The sequence below is a fragment of the Coloeus monedula genome (genome assembly GCF_965178545.1).
Source record: "Coloeus monedula genome assembly, chromosome: 7".
NCBI lineage: Eukaryota > Metazoa > Chordata > Aves > Passeriformes > Corvidae > Coloeus > Coloeus monedula.
In genome coordinates this window covers 10721186-10743640 of record NC_138787.1, presented here as the reverse complement: position 1 = coordinate 10743640, position 22455 = coordinate 10721186, and the positions used below count along the sequence as shown (strand labels likewise).

Here is a 22455-nt window from a genome sequence, read left to right as displayed (position 1 = left end):
ACTGTATCAGGACTGGGGCTGTGGTAATGGCAGATTTATTGTTTGTTTTTTAAGAAGGAGTGAAACATTTATAAGTGTACAATGACTTTTATGTCCATTCGTTAGCATTTAGAAAATAACTTACCTGCATACAGCTAAAATATAGTGGTGCAGACATGCCCCAGGGACTTTCTTCATCTTATATACAGGCACAAACTTGGTAACCCAAATAATTGAATGTGATTTTTTTAAATGATTATTTACCAAAAGCCACAAGTAAATGTTACTAAACTAAAATTGTAATATTTTCAGAAACTTCAGTGTTACGTTAGAAGAAATTTGGGTACACTTGTGTGGAGAATCCTCGGTAAATCTGTAATAGTTGTGTACTTAATGCTTTCCCTGCTTGTGTGATTCAAATCAATGTAGTTGTTTGCAGTGATGCTTTGGTAATAACTGCTGGAAGTCTTTGTCATTTACTTTGCTCTTAGATTTTCGAAGAGAGAATGTGCTGCCTCACTCTACCTCCAGATCCAGACTTACTTTATTGCTCCAGTCTCCCCCTGTGAAATTCCTTATCAGCCCAGAGTTCTTTACAGTGCTGCATTCTAACCCTGTGAGTATGGTGGCTACAGCTCAAAGGCTTTCGTAAATATGTGCTTATAAATGCAGTTGTTTTGTGTACAAAGATGCTGCTCAGTGTTTGATGATAAGATATTGGTAGTACATAGGGAGGCTGGATAAATTCACTCATCATCATCCCTTGCAATTATTGAGCTGTCAGAACCATCCTAGCTCAGCATGATAGCAGTTTTTATTTTCCACTCATTTCTTCATCTTTCTTATGACACAAAATTATTTTGTTTATTGAAGCAATAGCTTTCTTACTGTGCTTTGCACAGGGTGAGGCACAATTCTGAGAAAGACTTTGCTGCTTAATGGTATGATTTGCTTCCCCCAGAGTGCCTGGTTTATATCTGAACAAAAAGCATCTTAATATTTATCTTCCTTTTCCTATTTTGCCTGCTCTTCAGTGCTTCTTTTTGCACAGGTCCCCCCTCCCCGGTGTTTCTTTGTGTAACAGGATTTATGTTGTAAGAAGCAATGGAATGAGTAACTTTTCTTCTGCAAGCACACTTACAATGAAGGAGGTTGTCTTTTGTGGTAAGAGCAGTTTTCTCTTTGAAAAGCCTTTGCTGCTGTGTGTTTTTCAGAGTGCCTACCGCATGTTTACAAATAACACGTGTTTGAAGCACATGATCACCAAAGTCCGGCGGGACACCCACCACTTCGAGCGCTACCAGCACAACCGGGATTTGGTGGGCTTCCTCAACATGTTTGCCAACAAACAGCTGGAGCTGCCAAGGGGCTGGGAAATGAAACATGACCATCAGGGCAAGGTAACTCTACAGTGCTAAGAAGGCCTTGTGTCCATCAGTTTCTGAGATAAAATAGATGGCGTGGGAGAGCTCCGGGGATGATCACTCTGGTGGTTGTGTATTGCTTAACAGGAAAAAGATGGTATGGAGTAGGTTTCCTTAAGAGGTATTAGAGATCTTAAATAGTTGCAAGTCTCACTGCTTTTTTTAAACAGGTATCAATTTTCAATTTCCTAAAAAAATATTTTGGTTTCACTTTTATAGTTGTGGTGTGAAGTTTAATGTAACTTTAAGTTAGTGCACCCTCAGTATTTAGACCATTATATTTTTTGCAGAAAACAGGAGGGTTAAAAATAGGTTGTGATTACCATGTGAGGAAGTGATAAGGCTTATCAGTTCATTAGGATTACTGGCACATTAAACTTCTTGGTTCTCACATTTATCACTCTGGATGTGGTTAGCTGTGCGGGTCCATATAAAAAATGATCTTGATGCTTGGAAAGATTAGACAGTTCTAAACTGAAGGGTGGAAGTGCCTGAGGGTTGTTTTCTAGATTTTTTTAACTCCGAAAAGCACTTTGTTTTTTCATTAGACACACAATTAGGAATGTGCAATTCTACTAACGTTGTTCTTTGCCTCACTGTTTTCTGTTTTAAGTCATTCTTGTTCTGTTCAGTTCTTCAGAGGCCAGTTTTCTCCTGAAGAATAGGGCAATTTTCAGTTTTCTTTAATATGTGTTCCATAGAGAGAATTAGACCTTTGGATTTCTGATGTGGTATTTGGTAACAGCAATGCTACCACAGGAAGAGGAAGCACTGAATAAATTCCTACTGGGATTTCTTCATTTTGAATTAGTCTTAGTATTACTAATTTTCATTATGTTGAATTGTCTTTGTCACAAGTGCCACTTGTGGCCAGTGGAAAAGCCTTTTCAGCACTTGAGAGAGATCAGGGCCAGTACATGGCAAGACCAGTGCTTGGGGAGACCAAACTGAAACTGGACCTGCCTTTATTAAAGAGAAGCAAGTAGAAATTAGCCATAACACAATATATAATTGTTTCCTTTCCTTAACTACCCTTCCTTGCTGAGAAGAGGTTTTCCTTTATTTCTTCAAGTATATCACAGTGAGAGCTTGGTGCTCTTGCTCACGAGGCACAGCGATCGTTCTGGCCCTGCTGCGATGCTGAGTAGTGATGTTTTCACTCCCCCATGGCAGTGTGGTGCTGTTTGCTTGTCCTCTTTGTGGGGTATCTTCCAAGGTCAGCTGGAGACTGCCCACCTCCAAACTCCCTCCAGAGTTGCACAGCGAAGCCCAGTTGCCCACTCCTCTTTGGCTCCTCTGTGTATCCCCTACAGGACATAACATCATGCAGTCCTCCCTAAAAGGTCAGGTGTGACTAGAATGTAGTTTCTGATGGGCATTACAGGTGATCCTTCATCAGTCACTGACTACAGGGAAGCAGAAGGCCATTGGAAAATGTGGTAGGATGAAGCATCATAATAGGCTAAATAGGCCCCTGAGCTGAACTTTGAGATTCTGCCTTGCTCTGTCCATGTACATACACACAGACATCATACAGATAAGTGCATTTGTGCAGTGTGTGTAAGCACATGTCCATATTTTAAAGCCAGATGCAAGTGTATGTACTTTTTAGTTAGTTCTCTGCAAGATGTGCAAATACATAGGAAGTTATTAGAGGACATTTTTGTTTTTTCTCTTTACAATTAATGAAACCATAATTGATTACTGAAGTCTTCAATAGGAAAAAAAAGTAATTTAGCAAGATTCATAGATTTTAACTGGAAGAATAATTGGGGCAACTATTCATGTTTAATGGGCTAAATATAGTTTTGGCACTACCTATTTTATGTCAGTCTCTTCAAGCATTGTAGATTTATGGATTTATAGCTAGGCAGGAGTTATGCGAGGAATTTTTTTGAAAGGAGACTGTGAACCACACTGTATTTTGAGCTGTGTGCCAGTGTCCAGATTAGCCCAAAGCATTGAAGCTTCAATGGTTATCTTCACCAAAGCTTCAAAGTGCTAATTTATGCTTTGTTTTAAAGTAGGCTACTATGAGCTGGCCTGCAAACATTCATATTTAATAAGATATGATTGTCTTTATCTTCATGTCTAAACAGAGTTATTACTGAAATAGAATGCTTTGGAACACTGCGTGCAATACTAGAGTGCTGCGTTAACTCAGAACTGAGTGGTGCAGCTCTAGGTGGTACTACCTCCTATATTGAATCAGGATTTTTTTAGTAAGTGATTTACAATATGGTGTTGACTTAATGAAATCAACCCGTGTTTTGCTGAAAGTGCTTTACATCTTATAAATGTACACAGACTAGACAAAATAGATAGAAGGATATTAAAAAAACCCTATACGAACCACTTGCTAGTAAAGTAACTAGATCTTATCAATCAGGAGCAAAATTTTCAGAAAGACTGGCTGTGTTCCAGCAGTCTCTTCCAGTCATCTTCTAGGCCCCAAATATAAATGCCATGATGGTTTTCATTCTGCTTTCTCACTGGTTTCATATTCTCTGATCTGTATACTTGTACTGCAGGTGGCATCATTGTTTGTCAAGGTAAACAAGTTCTGCATCAGGCTGAGAAGTAGCAATTAAAATTTCATTTATCAAATATAATTTATAGTGTTTGAACTGTGAAACAGTTTCACTTGCATATCTGTGACTATGTCAGATGGGCAGAACAGAGTTCTTCCTTACTGCTCAGGTGATGGGATTCCTTCCTTGTAGGCAGAGGCTACAGGTACAGGTGATTGCCGTTGGGGCTGTAGGGGGCTTGGTGCTCTTTTTTGGAGCACTTTCAGGGTTTTGCAGCTGTGGTGTCTCTCCATATGCTTCTCCTTCCTTGGGAAATGGAAGTATGAACATTTTCTCCCATCACAATCCATAATGACATTTAGTTGCTGTATAGCATGACACACTGGTTTGTCTTCCTACCTTCAGAGCAGTCAGAAGAATTGCATTTTCTCTGGTCTGGTTTTCCCAAGCAGTCTGAAACAATGATTCCATGAATACTAGAAGCTGATGTTGCTGCCAGAAGAGTGATTCTGCTCTCCTCTCATCTCTGGTGAGCTGACCGAGGTTAGAGGAGCCAGCAGGGAGAGGGGCTAAAAGAGTAATTTTAGCCTGGACCAGCTCCCCTAATGGGTTCACTGCATGGCTACACAAACACTTGTGCCAGCACAAGGCAGGAAGGGCACCCAGGGGATGAAACAAGTGGTCAAGAGGAGGAAAGATGAGAATGTTTCTTTTGCTGACACCACAGGACTAAATTGTTTGTGAAACTGTGGTCAAAGTACCTCATTGGTAGCCAAACACAGAAATGGCTCCTGCAGTCCCTAACGACCTCTCTGCTGGTCCAGATTCTTTGATTCCTCAGATGTCACTTTCCTGTAATTCTCCTGCTCAAAACAGAGACCTTTTTTTGCCACTTCCACATGTTTCCAGTATTGTGACAGAAAACACAGAGTGTGGTGAAATGCAACAGTGCTGGTTTCCAAGTACAACACTGATGCTGCAAAAAGTTTAAATTTCAGGGCTTAGAAAACTTTTTGGTTCAAATTGGATAGAATTGTAGGAGGTTTTCATTTTCCAGGATACATGTTTCTGTGACCTTGTTTTCAGCAAATGGTTGACTGGCCAATATGTGGTTGTTCTCATCAATTGCCTGTTTTAAATACTTTCGGTGCCATCATCTTTGTGTTCTTGGCTGACCTTTCTTTTTGGTTTTGAGAGGTCTTTTTTTTGTTTGGGGTGGTGCTTTGGGTTTTTTTTTTTTTTTTTGCATTTTGTTTTGGTTTTTAGAAGAACAGGTCAGTGAACTTGGAATAGTTGTATCAGGAATATGGCAGAAATGCCTGTTGGCCTGTAATCATAGTTCATCACTGGATGCAAGAATACACTTGACATATACACAGCCAATTGTGTTCATAATTATATGGTAAATACTTCACAAAAGGGAATGGGTTTGCCACTTAATGACACCTTTTTAGATGCTTATAGGCGAATGAAAAGGACAATATACCAGGATTACTTTTATTAAATATTCAAGTCTTCTCTTCTTGACAGTCATAATAAAGCTTCCCACTCCTGATGCTTGTCAGATGAGAATTTCAAAGGACTTTATAGACATGAACAAAGTAAGGCATTAAACAACTCATCCCTTCAGTGGGATGGAAAAGTGTTATCCTCCTTCTGCGGAAGGGAAATGCAAGCCACAGTAACAGATTTTCCACAGCCCCACCTGATTGAATGAAACCTACATCCCCAATAGGCATTAACCTCAGACATAATTTAAAAAAACAAGGATTGGCCGTAAATTCTGCCTTGTTTCTCCTTCTGCAGGCTTTCTTTGTCGACCACAATTCGCGCACCACGACGTTCATCGACCCGCGGCTGCCCTTGCAGAGCAGCAGGCCCACCAGCGCGTTGGTCCATCGGCAGCACCTGACTCGGCAGCGCAGCCACAGCGCTGGGGAGGTGAGTGGGGTCTGTGCCTCGTCCTCACAAACACCTCCTTAGTTAACATCATCCTCTTTCACATCATTCCGTGTTGTGAGGAGCATGACTCTTCTGTAAGTGGGCAGCAGTTATCCATAACGATTTATTATTTTTTCTGCTAGCCGTTGTTGCTTTAAAAATGTGTGAATTCAGAGGAAAAATATCAAACATGAGTTTCTCTTACTTTGAATTTGCAGTAACCCCACTTAACCACAGGAGAGCATCTGATTACAGATTACCAGCTCCTGTATCCACTCCTTCATGGACAAAATGTGTATTGTTGTCTCACATGGTGTCTGCTGAGTGTGTTGATATATAACTGTGACAAATAAAAGGGGGAAAAGATGCATGTGTGACTGTACACCTAGTTCTGCAACCTTACCATTAAGAATAAAAAAATCTTACCACATACAGGTTTATCAGACTGCTATGTGCCTTTGCATATGTATTTCATCTCTACTTTCTGATCAGAGATACATGGAAAATACTATTTTGTTGATATGTCACTGTGCACTGTTTTCACTGGCTGTCTCCATATTATTGTTGTCACTTCTTTATACTTGTAACCTTGTGTATGTGCAGTGACTTGGACTTCAGTTGTACTTTATTTTAAAACCTCCATACTGTTGGCTGTATATTGTCTTTTCAGGAGATGGCTATTCCATGCCAGGAATTAAAGATAATACAGTTTAGAATAGCAAGAGAAATGCTCTGATTTATCCTTTTTATAGCTCAGTCTTGTGGCAGATGAACGTCTGCCAGACCTCTGTTTTAGAGCAGACATGAATTTTGTCTGCCACTTCTCTAGCAGGGCTTCCGCTGAGCTGCAGTGGGTGAGTGCCACAGCACTGGCTGTGTATCTTATCATATCCTGTGTTAACACGGTTTAGTCAGCCCCCTCCAATGTCAGATACATTTTGCAAATGGTTTTAAATAGCATTTTCCATCAATTTGGTGATGTCATGTATCGGGCAAGGAAGGAAGCTAGAAGTGCTTTCATATAGCTATTTAGATCTTGAATTGGGTAAAGCAAGTATTTCTGTTGTGATTGATTTGTAACAGAGCAGAAATTTTTTTTTTTTCTTAACCTGACTCAATATGCACCCAAATTATCTTTCTTTAAGCAGCATCCAGTAGCTCTGCACTTAAAACAGGTATTTGTGCCAACCATGCTGCTGAAGCTGTCAATGCTGCAAAATAAGTATAGTTTATCCAACAAGAAATGATCAAATATATTGCATATACATAGTGCTGGTTACCTGTCAAAATTTCCCACTCCATCTAGATACATGGAATTCCTTAAACCATGTTTCTACGTGCAATTTTAGAAGTGTTTCCTTGATATTGTTACAATTGTAACTTGAATTGAGGTATAATTCCAGCTAGGAATCTCAAGCATAGAAATTCAATACAGTATTCCCATTCTGGGATTAATGATGCCATGATTTTTGTATGCAAATGTATGAACCTGAACACCAGTTTTTCCTCTGCACTTTAGGGCTTATGTATTGAATATTGCATATTTGCATTTCTTTCCCATTTTTAAGCTATTGCATAAAGGAACTGTACGTTACAGCAAAAGATGAATACTTAATGAAAAGAAATTACCAAAATACTTTCTTTGGCTTTGACTTGCCATGAACTTTGATGTTTTGAAGTCACTGACCCAGTTTTTACAGGGAGATGCTCTAAAGCAAACATGAACCAGTGTAAGGAATGCCTTTTTAGCTGAAGCTGAACTGCAGTGTGAAGCTGGAGCTAATAATAATGGCATTCCTTTTCCAGCACATTGCCTAACAGGAAATAATTCTTCATTTTTCTGAAAGAGTATTACCAGAGAGCACAAAGGTCTTGGGAGATATCTTGTGACTTTTGCTGCTTTGTGATTTCAGAGATTGGATTTAAAAGCAACCTTTTATAATTATTTGATCTTTTAGAGATCTTTGAAGTTTGGGAGTGCAGTTAAAATGCTAACCATTACATGTAGGCAGATAAACTGGGAAGTAAACAAAGAGGTCCAGCAGGAAGAAAATGAGGTTGACCAAATGTTCTGTAGAGCTAAAATACTGAATACTGAGAAATGACTGAAACCTCATCACGCAGGAAACTGCAGCAGTTGCCCTGACATAACAAATGCCTCTAAGAAAAAATTTATATTGTGGTTCTACCCTAAAAATTGTTCACATGCAACTTTTTTTAAGACTAGAAGGTGAATATGAAAAAAAACCAGAACAGTGTTTCTGAATGATTCTAGGAGCCATGGTTTTTACCAATTTTGAGCTTGTTTGCCTTGCCTGAATGTGAACTCACTTCTTTATTCTCCTTTGAGGTTCAGCCACAAACTTGTTTCCACTTCAAATTTAGGGAAACTCCATTTATGCACAGAGGTAATAGAGGTGCTAATGAAGGAGCAGAGTTTGGTTTCAGAATGTTTTGTATAGACAAAGATGTCCACGAATTACAAAAGACCCCCTGAAGGGACCCCAGTTTTTTTTTTGGTATCTTTTCCAAATGGGACTATTTAAAAACAGATGTAAATTTTGCATCAGTTTTGATTCGTCCTTTTAATGGGCCCAGTATGCTAAATAATGTTTTACTAGTACCTGTCCTAACAGCACAGCTGCTTCCTGCTGCAGTGGTTACTGGGGATAGTGATCAAGCAAATCCTTGACATACGTGCTTGGTTTTAAGCCATATAAATTCTCACTGTTTTGTAGCTGAGTGCATGTGCTGGCACAGAGACACTCACTGTGGTTACTTGCACGTTTTCAGGTTGGAGAGGACTCCCGTCATTCAGGACCCCCAGTTTTGCCAAGACCATCCAGCACATTTAACACAGTCAGCAGAGCTCAGTACCAGGATGTGGTTCCAGTGGGTATGTCAGCATCCAGCCTTTGCTCAGAGGAGTTCTCCATCACTGAGGGGGTCATGGCAGTGTGCATTGCTGGGGTTTCCATTTGCTTGGGATGGGTAGAAGTTACCATTTGTTATGATCCTTCTGTCCATCAGCATTTCCCCACTGTTCACATGGAACCTTCAGGGCTGGAAGTGTGCATAACCAAATAACAGATGTGTTCTACCTCCCAAGCTCACTTACTCTGTGTGCTCTCACAATGAACTGAAGCCAGAGAGTCAGATGGGGCCTAAACTGGACTCCATGTATTCCCAGTGATTTTTACCTTTGCTTTTTTTTCCCCTCACAACTTTTGAGCATCTATTTTGGCAGGATTACAGAAAGTGTTAATCAGAATTAGTCATTAGCTTAACTTCGGTTCTCAGTTACATACACACAGACTTACTGACTTCTGTGCCACCACGTACAGAATTGAGCTTATTAAATCCAACAGCTGTCACATTGTGCTAAATCAAGATAAATTAATCCCATTGACTGTAACTGGCTCTTTGTACTGTGGCATGTTTACTTGAAAACCTCTGCCCATTTAAATCCTCCCCCTTGCCATGGACATGATGTGCATGCTTTGCAGGCTCAGCCATTAGTGAGGATTTGATACGGGTGTTTCCGATGGCTGCTTAATGTTTGAGAATAGATTTCAGTGCAGTGAAGACCAAGGTTCCTGCAACTTTATTCTAGCAATAAATATTCTGGTTTGGCCTTAACTAAGAGTGTGAATGCTAAAATATAACAGAAATTGCTAACAGAATTATAGCTGTTAGCAGTGGAAAGGATATGTCACAATGAGATTTGGTTCATATTCAAAAAGTGTGTTCCTTAAATGACAGTAGAATTGGTAGTCTTACATACAAAAGTATTAACCCAATACTTCTAAACTTAAAACTGTGAAGTATGTCATTATTGTTGAAGACTCAGAAGGAATGACATCCTTTGTTTTGGTATGTCCTTGTTTCAGCATGATATTTTTGTTGATGTTTTCAGCTTACAATGACAAGATAGTTGCATTTTTGCGGCAGCCCAATATCTTTGAAATTCTACAAGAGCGTCAACCAGATCTTACCAGGAATCATTCACTCAGGTAAGAAAATTAGTGAAGTTTGCTATTCCCATTTCAGTACAAAATGCTAATTACAATTAGTTACTTTCATTAAAATTAACAGTGGAACATAGATTGTAAACTTCTGGTGTATTCAAACATATTCATAAAGCTGTGGGAAATAGTTGTGTACTGTATTTCTGCGTAACAGCCTGTAACAAGGCTGAGGAGAACAGAGGTAATGTATTATTATCAAATAAAAATACCTACAAGAGAATGTTTGGAACAACTGGCATAAGAGATTTGCTGATGTCTTCCAAATGTGCCAAGGCAGCTGGATGGCACAGCAAATGTGCCCATTCATTTGGGTATGTGTACAGCTGGGAGCATGAGGCAGAGTGGCATTTGGGTTTGTCCTTATCTTCACAAAGCACATTTACAGAAAGGCTGTCCTGACCTCATGACATCTGAAGGTAATCTTACATTGATCCAAATTTTTGGTGGCTCTCCAAAATTTACAAAATGGGATATCTACAGATTTTTGCATAGTGCAACAAGATCTGAGGAGGGATGATCTTTGATTGTTGTGTGGTTGTTGCAACTCCCTCATATGTTTAGACTTGGAAATGGAATCACTGGCAACTTGGATAGTAGTGACCAGGACTGAAACGAATGTATCTATCCTTCCTTGGACACTAAATTTAAAAAAATGCTGGTTTGGTTGTTGGCAGTCTCTCCTGTGCAGTGCTGTGTTCCAGAGGCCTACCCACACTGGCTGGCATGGCAGCCAGCACTGATACTCAGTTTTTTTCCCTTCTGTGTTACTTACTGATGATCTCTTTTCCTCCATGTCCTGCAAGTTCCCAAAATTCAACAAGCTGCCCTGTTTTGCAGTTTCCCCATGTGTAGTATAACAAGTTTTGTGATGTGACTTCCGTGTTAAAGGTGTGGTTTACCCTCTAAAGACATCCTGGCTGACAAACCTGAAACAACATGCTAGCAGAATACATGCTCTCTAGAAAATACAGAGAAAGGGAAACAGAAATCTACAGTTCACAGCATGTCAAAACAGTTCCTATGTTGTACCCATATCACTGTAGGCAAGTTTGTCCCACCAGCTTTGATTTGAAATCTGCTGGGCAGTAGTATACAAACAATTTCTGATTGCTTGTAGTTTTACTGCTTCATAATCTTTTTCCCAAGGTGCTTGATTTCCTTTAGTCTGACAGCAATCAGTGTCATTTTCTTCATGTGTGTTGTGGGGTTTTTTAATAAATTAGAGTTCAAATTGCTCACAAGACTTGTTGGCATTCCCCAGTTCTGCTTCTAGTAGAACCTTGCTTCCTGATTACAGATTCATAGTTTCCCACAAACTCAGACTTTCTCAAGAAAATATGGGTTTCAGATTAAAAATGGATGATCAGAGGATAAAAGATTCTGTTTTCTGTACCTCCTCATTTACTTGAGATTATATGACCTTCTGTACGTTTACTTTGGAAGGAGACTGAAGATATATGCCTTAACTGGCTTGCTTCAGCAGAATGATCGAGGGTTTTAATGAACATAGTTTTATTTTTAAATTGAATGGGATTGGTCAGAAAAACCATTCTGTAAGTTGAATGGTTCCATTCTAATTTTAGTATTTGAAGTTAGTAATTTGATTAAGGTAAATTATCTTCCATTATACCTCTCCTATATCCTTCTACAGCTGATGTCTCAGTAAGATTTCATACATTTTTATGAAGATGCCAGCTTTATTTTTCCTGTTAGTCTTTGAAGACCCTGATTTATCAAATTATTGGCATCCATGTCTGTTTGACATATAGTGAGACTAAGATACTCCATGGACATTGCTGTTAGCACTTGATAAAGTAAGACCTAACTGAAATCCTGCAGTATGAATTATTTGTGTACTTTTTTTTTTTTTTTTTTGGTATAGTGATTAGTACAACTACCAGTAACCTGTTCCTTTGAGGACCTCAGTGCAGTTGAAGTGGAATGATAATGATATTAAATATTATTATTAATATTATTGTAATTATTCCATAGGTGAGGAGGAAAATCAATGCCAGAGGACAAAGATAATTTGAAAAGATCTTTGACATTTACTGTCTAAAATAATTTCTTGTTCCCTTAAAGAAAGAAGAGATAAGAAGTTGAGAGCCTATTAAAATATAAAATGAAAATATACTACATGTAGAAAATTGTTATTCAAGGGTTTCAGTGGTGGAGTGAGAATATTATACTTATCATATCCTTATTAGGCATGTTGCCAAGATTAAATCTTCATCCAAGCCACTGCAGGTAAAACTGAGAGGCTGCTAAATAATGTAAAAGGCTCCAGGCAAAGGCACCTGTTACACATTAAATATAATTAATGTCTTAACGGAAGACAAAAGGCATATATATTAAAAAAATATCACTCAAATCACAACTCTCACTGGTAACCCCAGGAAGTCATGCATTGCATTCATTTGGAAGGCTGCATATATTAGCTAACCCAGAAAATGTCCTTCTGGTTTCTGGTGTTGCTGCCAACTAAGTGCTAAGGTATATTTTGTAATCCACCATTTATTTCCTCCAACCTTGCCATTTGGGCACTGATGTAAAGTGGAGTGGCTCTGGAACTGTCCAGATGTCCCTGTCCTGCCAATTGCAAGGAATGTTTATGACCTTCTTGTCACCGCTGGTAATAGGATGTGGGGTAGATGGACTCCTGAGCTGAGCCAATGCTGTTGTTCTTATACAGAGATCTTTACTTTTCTGTTTGCTTGTGGGTTTTCTCCTCCATATTTGGGATAGGTTTTACTACATGGGTTTGGGTTTTGTTTTCTTTTTCTCCAGAAGTGTAAAGCCAAATGAGAATTTATCTCTACTGTATTATCATACTGATAAAGAGAAAGTATGAAGGATGTACTCATATTTCAGAATGCAGGGAAAAGCTCTGCATAGAAAAAGAACAGGAGTCTAAGAAATTGTATTCAGTACAGATCCTAAAATTCTGTGTGTTACCATGCTCAGAATTTAGGAGGCAGAGATTCCACGACAGTGACCAGACTGGGGCTAGGAGAAAGGATGTGTGCTTGGGTGAAATAGAGGGGAGAGGTAATACAGGGGTTTTTTTGGGATGATATCTTAAGTGCAGTGTGGTACGAAAACTCTGCCTTTAAAATCGCAAGTATGCATTGTAAAGTATGGCTTGCATTTATAGAGATTCAGAAGAGACAGTGCCTCTTTAACAGTTCACTTTTACAGTAGGAATGTCCTTCCACAGGTCTCAGCCTTCTACTTTGAATTCAGAGTCACAGGTAGCGTGAACTTGAGAGATTGATTTTTCTTTTTTTTTTTTTTGTTGAATTTTTTTTTACTGCTTGGGTGACTGTACTACCTGCATGAGCATTGAAGAAATGAGGGCAACCGGAGAATTGTTCCTCAGAAAAATTGAACCTTTTGGTTGTAATATTTTACTGCTCACATGGACATGGTGTGGCAGGGAAAAAAAGTAGGGAAAAGCATAACCCAGAGGTTTTTGATATACTCTGTACTTTTGCTTGTTGCTGTGGTACACATTGATGTCTTATTTGCAAAAGGTATTTGGAAAGGCTTTTTTTGCTTACACAGGGAGAAGATCCAGTTCATCCGGACAGAGGGAACACCCGGGCTGGTGCGTTTATCCAGTGATGCGGACCTTGTCATGTTACTCAGGTAGGCACTGCTGCTGCCCATGCACGTGTGGAACATGCTGTGGCAGCTGCTCAGGAGCCTTGCAGGGAGCAGTGTGTGCTGATGGTGTCACCCCATCATTTCCCCTTCACTCCTGGGACTTGCAGCTGGGTGAGCTACAACTCAAGGCTCAGATTTTATTTTCATCATGTTCAGTTTCCAGATGGTAGTTGGAGGTGACACTTTTTCATAGGAGGATGCAATACGAAAGGCAAGTGCAAGAGCACTCTGCTTGTGATTTATACAGGTGTGCCCAGACTGCCTTTAATTGTCCTGTTGCATCCAGCCCTGATGCTTAGAAAGGTGGTACAGCTCAGACCTTTCTTCAAGAATGTGCCTTGTGCTACTTTTAGAATGCATCTGTTTAGTTCTGTGCTTTGGGAAGTGCCTGTTTATAAAGGCACATACTTGAGAGGTCTTTAGATTACTTAATGTCTCACTTTCCTCTTCACTGTGCTGTCAAGCATTGTCCCCTTTAATAAAGAAAATATTCTTACAGACTTCAAGAAATGGGAAGCTGCTTCTTTACCAGTTTTCATTTAATGAACTCCAAAAGCCAGGCAGATTTTTTGCTAAAATTAAACCCTTTAATCTTGATGCTGTATTCTCATTCACTGTAAAAGAGCATCAAGAAATTCACGGGTACCTTTAAAATTGAATCTAGTGAAATAGAATTGGCATTAGTAGTTGTATTTTGAGACCAGGTTGCATAATGATGATCCTTTCTGGTCCCTAAATCTCCACATTAATTACAGCTATAAAAAAATCTCATTTTAAACCAGTGTTTGGGCCTTTTAAAATATAAATATTGTTTCTTTAAAACCTCTTAAGATTTCTATGTGTAACTTGGAGGAAAACATCATATGGCCATGAATGTAAAAAGAACTGTCAGAAAGGATCCATTAAAAAAAAAAAAATCCAGGTAAAAAGAATTTCTAGATATTTGTTTGGTGAACAGACCTAGTAAGAAACATCTTTTACTTGAATATTGTTTTCATTGCTTTGGACAGTAAAAGATTGGCTTGCAATTCTTTCTATAGCTCAATTTTTGAAAATAATTTTTACATGTTATCTCAGCAGTTTATTTGTGTTGTGTTTCACATTCAACATACCTTTTGATACCAGATCCATTCTGATATTAGATATTCTGTCCCTTTTTTTGATTTGCTTGTGTCAAATTTGGGAAAAGACTGAAATTTTAATATATATATGTGTGCATACACACACAGATGCAGTGATTAGGCTGCAAAATGTTTGGGTTTTTGTCACCTAAAAAGTTGTGTATCAGTAATAGATGAGGCATGAAGTAACTCAGCTGGGAACAGGCTAGATGTGATACCTGTTTCAGCAGGAGTGTCATTAAACATAAAATGTCATGCCAACAAGCTTACCATTCAATACACTTAACAAGTTCAGATGTGATTCTTAATCCTGGAGGTTTAGAATGTTTCTGAATAAGGTTATTGACCCCTTTGTAATGAGAATACAAAAAAAACCAAAAAAGAGGGCAGCCCATGAATTTTCAAGGCTGATTAACTGTGTTTTAACACAGTTGAGAACAAATACCCAATTATGTATAGCAATGTCCCACAAAAGTAGCAGTTACTGCTTTCCACTGCTTTCAAAATATGCTTGAGGAAATGGCAGTAAAATGTTTTGTAGCACTCCAGGTATGTATAGTGGAAATAGGTGAGTGACTACCAAAGAGCAGGTTAATAACTAGAGCGTTATCCCTAGAAGGTGAAAACTGCCATTTATTCAAATAAACATGTTCTTTCTTCTTTGCTCCTTTTTGCCAGCTTGTTTGAGGAGGAAATAATGTCATATGTGCCGCCACATGCCTTACTTCATCCTAGTTATTGCCAGTCCCCGAGAGGCTCGCCGGTGTCTTCGCCTCAGAACTCTCCAGGTAAGTAGCTCAGGCAAAGCTGCTGCAGGGGCTTCATGAAACCACTTCTCATACTTGATAAGACAAAGAGTTAGACCTATTTTTGAGCAAAGTCAACAACTACAATTGTATTTGACTGTCAAACTTGAACCTTTGCCGTGGGCTCACAAGATACTTTGCTGGGTCTATTACAGCTTCAGGGGTTGTGATTTTGTTCCGACTTGTAAAAACATATGCAAACTTGTTTCTCACGGATGTGAAACAACTGAGTTACTGCTCATGCCAGCATCCTGGTGCCTGGAGAATTAAAAGCATAGGTCTAATAACTGTACATTAAAATGGCAGTGTAATGTGGGGCAGTGAGGGACAATTTTGTGTAAAGACAGCTTGTTATCCTTTAACACGAGTTCAAAACGTAGCATACTGCAGCTGTCCGAATACTCATGTCAGAGTGGAATGAAACTGGTCTCTTAGATTGTAACTAAGTTGCTGATCAGAACTAAATCATTGCAAATATGACAAGTTCCATTTGAAGGCCAAGTTTATAGATGTTGCTGTGCTTAGGTTCCTCAAGACAATAGATAAGCAAATCGGAAGTGGCTTAAGGGGATTTCTACAAACTTGAGAACAAAAGTATAAATAAATAGATAACATTTGAGGTGTAAGCAACTCTAGGTATTTCCAGACAACAAGAAGTTTTTATCAGAAAAAGAACTGTGATTGTCATGGGCCTTTCCCAGTCAACAGTAATAAAAGGCTTTGCCTTTTCATGGAACCAGATTAAATGCTACATGTGGTAGCTTTTCCTGCTGTTGGACAAAGGACCTCTGTAAGATCTGTGTGAAGAAACTGTCTGAAGACTTTAATGATCTTATGGCATTCTGCGAAGCAGTGAAATACAATATTCACATTTATTAATATTTTCAGAATGTATATGGTTTAGATATAACTGTTTCCCTTTATTGAAAAGAAGGGAATGATGAAATCTGCATGTATGCATCTTACTTCCAACTGCAAACCTGGCAGTCTTCTACAAATAAAACCAGTTTTGGCTTCCAGAGTTAAGATTTCTTAATCACTGGTACATGCACCAAAGCATGCTGGGCATGGCTTCATTCCAACAAAGTAATTTCAAAATACATTCAGTCTTTAACGTGTGATATTCTCGTTTACTCACAGTAGCAGCAGATACTAGAGGATGAACAGTGATGGTTTTAGTCTCATTCTCCTTAAAATTGTAATCTTTCTCCTGTCTCATAGAAAAATATAGAGAGACTATTGAATCTCCCTGTCAGTCTGCAAGCATGCATGTTTGCGTTGGCGCACAAATGACTTTTTTGATGAGAAATTGTAAATAGCCCATGTTTCTATGGAGGCTCTGTTTTTTCTCATAGCTAAGCTGGCTGTGCTGCACTGCACGAGGTGGCATGTTAAGGATCCATTGTTCAGATCAGTCACAATCACTTGTACTCTCTTTTGGGAAAGATGAATAGTCATGAAGCAACTCTTTATATCTGCTTCAGAATATAGTCTCTTTGAAAATCAAATATGATTATCACATCACTGGTGGTTTTTAGCTCTTCCATTAACATCTTTTGTTCCCAAGGTGGAAGTAATCACTTTAAGTGCCCAGGAATTTCTTGGCACATGCATCTGATTTGCAGTGAGGACTTGTCATGTGCTGACAGAATATTATGATGCTGATTTCTGAACCATGAAGTAATGTGTTATCAGATTCATATTTTGTGGTACCCTTCAAAAAAACCCAACTTCCTTCAGGGGTTAACATCAAAGTATATTTTTGTTGCCTTTTTCTGGTGGCTGCATTTTTGTACATACTTTGACCCAAAGCAAAACAAACAAACAGAGGGAAAAGGCCAATAGTTAAAAGGCTGTTTACAGATTCTGTAAGTTTTCAGGAGATTTCAGGTAAGGGTACCTTTAGAACCTCTTGGTGCTGTCAGTAATAGAGGAAAACCACTACAGATGAATCAATGACCACGATCTGTTTTTCCAGAGGGGTCCTTTGTGTTCCTTCTGGAGCCCTGCCGATTCCATGATATTTACTATTCCTCCCACACTTCACTTCAAGCCCAGAACAAGTGCCAAGTGTCCTTCTGGTCAGACAGGTCTTTTAAAGACCTGTTAAGTGGCACTCAGTGTTATTAGTGAGCTCACTCGTTCTCTCTCTGATCTCTGCAGAGATACACTCCGCAGCTCCTTCCAGCCCCCACTTCCGCAGGATGTGCTGGTGGCTTTTCCGTCGGACCCACAGGCTTTGTGGCTCCACCCCCTCTCCTTCCCCTCTCTCTGCTCACACGCAGAACGGATGCACCTCCTGTGCTTTATTACTGAAAACCTTACGTTCCCATGCCCCCCCCCCAGCAGCAGTCAATGTTTCTGTATTGGCTTTGTTTCGTGCAGGGAGCCAAAAGTAACTCGCATAGGGAACTGAGTTAACAGACAGAACTCTGCATGAAAGTGCTGCTGAACTGTTCATTGGCGCTTTCAGTGCATTATAGGTGACCACTAGTTGCAGAGAAGTAGTTGGCAACTTATGTGTAAGTTTGGGCATGAAAAATTTTAAATGTCCTCTGAATTTTTTGTGGGGGATGTCTACAAAGCCACACAGGGAGGGAGTTTGACTGCCTCCTTGGCACCTTGCCTTGCAATCAAATCGGTGGAAGTAATTTATCCAGGGAGGCAGTGGAAGTTCTAATGATGGTCATTTTCAGAATAGATCAGACTAAACACCTAATTTGTATATACTGGACTTGTACATGCAGTTGTAGGCTATTCCTTTTTTTTTTTTTTTTGGTGTACAAGTCTCACCTCTCCTTGCTTTTAAGAAATGGACCCTCAAAAACAGTTTTTCAAAATTAAATTCTCTTAGATGACCATCGTGTATGTTTCTTGCAGCCACAGGTTAGAAGTTTCACATACTTATGTTTGATAGTCTTTCCATTCTTCCTATATTTTTCTTCCTTGTTACTTCTCCAAGGAAAAACTTCTACTAAGGAATTTCCAAATGTTTTCCTTCTTCCTCTTGATGTAGTCAACAGGGGCAATGCAGAATCCAGTCTGTTTATGCTTCATTCCTGAGTTGTTTTCCCTGATAATATTAAAACCAGAAGAGAATAGAACATTTATCATATGAACTATTATAAAGGTTAGACATAAAGTGTACTTGACAAACAAAAAGTAAAGTCTTTCTAGTTGCTTGTGCTGTTTTTTTAATCCATCTTTTGCATTGACCTGGATTTGCTCTTTTAAGATTAACTTTTTAAAGATGATACTATTGGAAGTGAGCAAACAAAAAATCTTGGATGCAAAGCAGATTTGAAGATATGCAGCTTTTACTCTTTCTAAAGGTGATTAAACCAAACACATACCATGCATACCTTTTGCTATTAAGGAGTCTTTCCAGTAGCAGATGGGACATTGATCAGTTCATGTCACTGCTGCTCATTCTCTGCTTATTGCTCCCTGCAGGTACTCAGCGTGCCAATGCCCGAGCTCCAGCTCCGTACAAAAGAGATTTTGAAGCCAAGCTGAGGAACTTCTACAGGAAGTTGGAGACTAAAGGATATGGACAAGGCCCAGGGAAATTGAAGTACGTTGAAGCATCTCATGGAATTGGATTTCTTTTCAGGCAGCTTGTCTTGCCTTGCACATCTACAAGCTTCTTCCCATTAGAAGGAATGCAGATGTTATGGTCACCCAGGCATTTCTGGGGATATAAAACCTGTAATAAAAGACCTAATGCCAGCATGTGATTCATAGCAGAGGATACAGCAAGTTCTGAGCACCTCTGTGTTTCCTCCATCTATGTTTTTGTACAGACAGTATTAACGATATGGTGCCAAAAAGAGCTTTGGGAAGAGGCCTGCAGAACAGGAGGCATCTGAATTCTTCCATTAGAGTAACGCCAGTGATACAAAATTATATTTTCTCATATCTTTTTCTACTAAAAAGAATTAGATAGGCTTATCTTTTGTACATCATTGCCTCTATGGATACCACAGTCCTCTTTAGTAAAGAGGATTCATACATTAAATGTTATTAAATTCTAAAGATTGCCTTAAAAAACTGCTAATATTTTTATTTTAGCACTCTGAATGCTAGGGTGCTTGGAGTGAGGTCTTCCCTCCTTCACTTATTTGCTAATCGTGTGATTACGTGCTGTTATATTAAGGATTAATATAACACAAGATACTTCCAAAATTTTGTAAATTACCAAGTCTTGTGCTAGTTATCTAACTCATAGCCATGAGGCACTAGAACATGATTTAATAATTTCCTCTATTATAAGAAGGAGGTTTTCTGTTTGGTTTTTTTTTGGTGGTTTTTTTTTATTTCCTTCAGCCAGTCACTTCCCCTATTTTGCAGAAATTTGTGCAAAGCTCAGACTTCATTCATGTGAACTTGTTACAAGTTTTGCAAAACTGAAATGGGATTAAAATGATATTGTTTAGACAAGTCTAAAGAGGCAAAGGTTGAGCAGTGTCTGCCTAGAATATAATGAAATCATAAACAGTTAGAGCCTTATCTGTGAAAGCTTTGTCCTGGATGCTTGGGCAAATAACTGGCGAGGAGCATTCGCTCTCTGTAAGATCTGTTCCATTTCTTACACCCTTTTTTTTCTGGTCCTTTCTTCCCTGACCTGTTTGCCGTCACACTGTAGATTTTTAAGCAGAACAGCTTTCCATGTGAATGGAAGTTTTCTCTGGGTTGCTTTCCCAGGCACACAGTGCTGAGCTGTTCAAAGCAGGGCCCAGCACAGCTCCACTGCTGCCTGGGTCCTCTTGTTGCCCAGGTACCTGCTCAGTTCCTGGGCTCTCCCCTTGCATGTCCTCGGCAGGATGGCGCAGTGCAGGCACTGAGCTCTGCAGGGCCAGCAGGGGCTTTGCAGGAGGCTGGAGGTGGGTTCAGCTGCCTTCCTGCAGCAGCAGCTTCCGTCTGACAGCCTCACACAGAGGGCAGTATTTGAATATAAAGCAATGAAGTTTCAGGAAACTAATTAAACACACTTTTTTTGGCAGAGGATAACATGTTTAAGTAAGGAGGATTCTTTCAACTCTTATTTTAGATCTTTATGACACTTCCTCACTTTCACAATTTTTCTTTCAGAAGGTACAATGTGTTTTCACACATGATGCTTCAGTGGGGTTTTTTTACAAATTGTCATAACTTCTAGATGTTTTGTACCATCACACACTCAAGGATAGTGTTGGGATGTGTGTTTCTGGGTTTACCATACTGTGATTTTCCATGGTTTTATCTTTTTCCATGTATGAGATTGATTTTTAGTGAAAAGATTAGATTCTTGCTCACAGTAAAACTCACTTAAGGGCCCAGCTTTACAAAAGGGTTTCAGACTTAATGAAAATGCCAGCTTCAGGACCTTTCCCCTTAAGACTTTAATTTAAAGAAGAACCAAGGTAGACAAAACAAAACTACTTTTCTTTGTACAAGGGACATTTTATTGAAATCTAAAGTAGAGCGTTGAAGGAGAAAGATTAACAGGAGCTTCCTGATGTGGATAAAATTATCCAGCAGAAACATGTATCTCTGAAGTCACCCTGTTACTATCCTGCAGTGTAAATAGATGTTTCCAACTGTGGTTCATGTTCACAAATTGCTGTTTCAAAATAATTTTGCCCTTCAGATTAATCATCAGGAGAGATCACTTGCTAGAAGATGCCTTTAACCAGATCATGGGCTACTCAAGAAAAGACCTGCAGAGAAATAAACTCTATGTCACGTTCGTTGGGGAAGAAGGGTGAGTAGAACAGGGAAGTCTCTGTGGTCTGAGAACTGTGTCTTGCAGCTCCTGGTTCACCAAACTTGTTGTCTAGAGTGCAAAGAGGAAGGACTGCAGTCAGGAAATGCCACATACACAAGCCTAGAACATACAGCTGTTCAAGATGGCTTCTTGAGCATTTTGCAATGTAACATACCCTGCCTTTGCAGAAGTAGTGAGTGCTTATGTGAATTTTCCCAATAGTTGGTGTGTGTTTCAGAATGTTGCTGGGAAAGCAAATTAAAAACCAAACAACTTTCTTGTGTTATTCATGTTTCTTTTCTCTCAGTGCTTTTGTGTCTCCAGGGCTTATTAAAAGACAGCTGCTATTTGTTGGAGGGAGAGTGCTTCCAGAGTAGGCTATGGGCTCAGTCCTTGATTTAGCTCCTGTCTGAGGCACTGGGAACAGAAAGCCCTCAGTGCTACAGGACGTGCATACTGCGTCTCCAGGCCAGGGCCTGCATCACAAATAAAAGCAACTGGGCTGTTGCCAGTTGTCAAAAAAACCCCAAATATTCCTGACACTTCGAAGTCACATTCAGAGAACACTCAGTCTGTGTCTAATGAAAGTCTAATGTGTTACAGGTTGTGAGATGTGCTTTGTGAAGCAAGATGTGGTTAGATTTCCTTTGCAAGTGAAACTGAAACAAAGTACTATTTGCTGCTTTTGTGTCTTGATTTGTACCCCCTTTGTCAGGTCTTAAAGCTTACTTGCCTGTTGTTGATAAGGTTCATGAATGTGTTTGTAAATACATTCAAACTTTTCTTCCATGACATTCAGAAAACTGCAGCACAGCTCTTGGAATGCAGTAGTGTGTGCTATTGCCATGCAATGTGCGAGTCTTTAAAATGCAAAGTTGTAATAGAAACATCTCTTACAAGATTAGATAAAATTAATATGTCTTTGAAAACCCCTAAATCCTGTTGTTTGTTTAAAGTTCACTCTGAAGCACTTAGTGTTAATAAGGACACAGTGAAGTCTTAAAATAGAGAATGTTGTCAGCTGAGAGCCAAGTGTGGACTTGTTCATATAAATAATATCACCACGCTGTCTGAGGAAAAACTCAGAACTGGAATGGCAAGGCTGGTGCACAATGAGATTATACTGCATTGACAGAGGAGGGTGGGGATGCAGGAGTGAGGCCTGTTTTACACAGCCTCTACCAGCCTTTACTTTCACAGCTACAGCCCCAAC

General features: G+C 39.4%; 1 protein-coding gene across 1 annotated transcript in view; it reads left to right on the top strand.

The window, feature by feature from the left end:
- The window catches only part of HECW2 (HECT, C2 and WW domain containing E3 ubiquitin protein ligase 2), a gene marked incomplete at its 5' end in the record, with an annotated part of 102849 nt that overhangs the window by 62083 nt on the left and 18311 nt on the right, over nucleotides 1–22455 (top strand). The window contains 9 exons of the mRNA XM_082285485.1: nucleotides 471–595; nucleotides 1194–1379; nucleotides 5741–5875; nucleotides 8669–8771; nucleotides 9792–9888; nucleotides 13468–13551; nucleotides 15369–15478; nucleotides 18950–19070; nucleotides 21126–21239. Of these exons, the coding sequence (XP_082141611.1) occupies nucleotides 471–595; nucleotides 1194–1379; nucleotides 5741–5875; nucleotides 8669–8771; nucleotides 9792–9888; nucleotides 13468–13551; nucleotides 15369–15478; nucleotides 18950–19070; nucleotides 21126–21239 (1075 nt within the window). The remainder of the gene's footprint in view (nucleotides 1–470; nucleotides 596–1193; nucleotides 1380–5740; nucleotides 5876–8668; nucleotides 8772–9791; nucleotides 9889–13467; nucleotides 13552–15368; nucleotides 15479–18949; nucleotides 19071–21125; nucleotides 21240–22455) is intronic.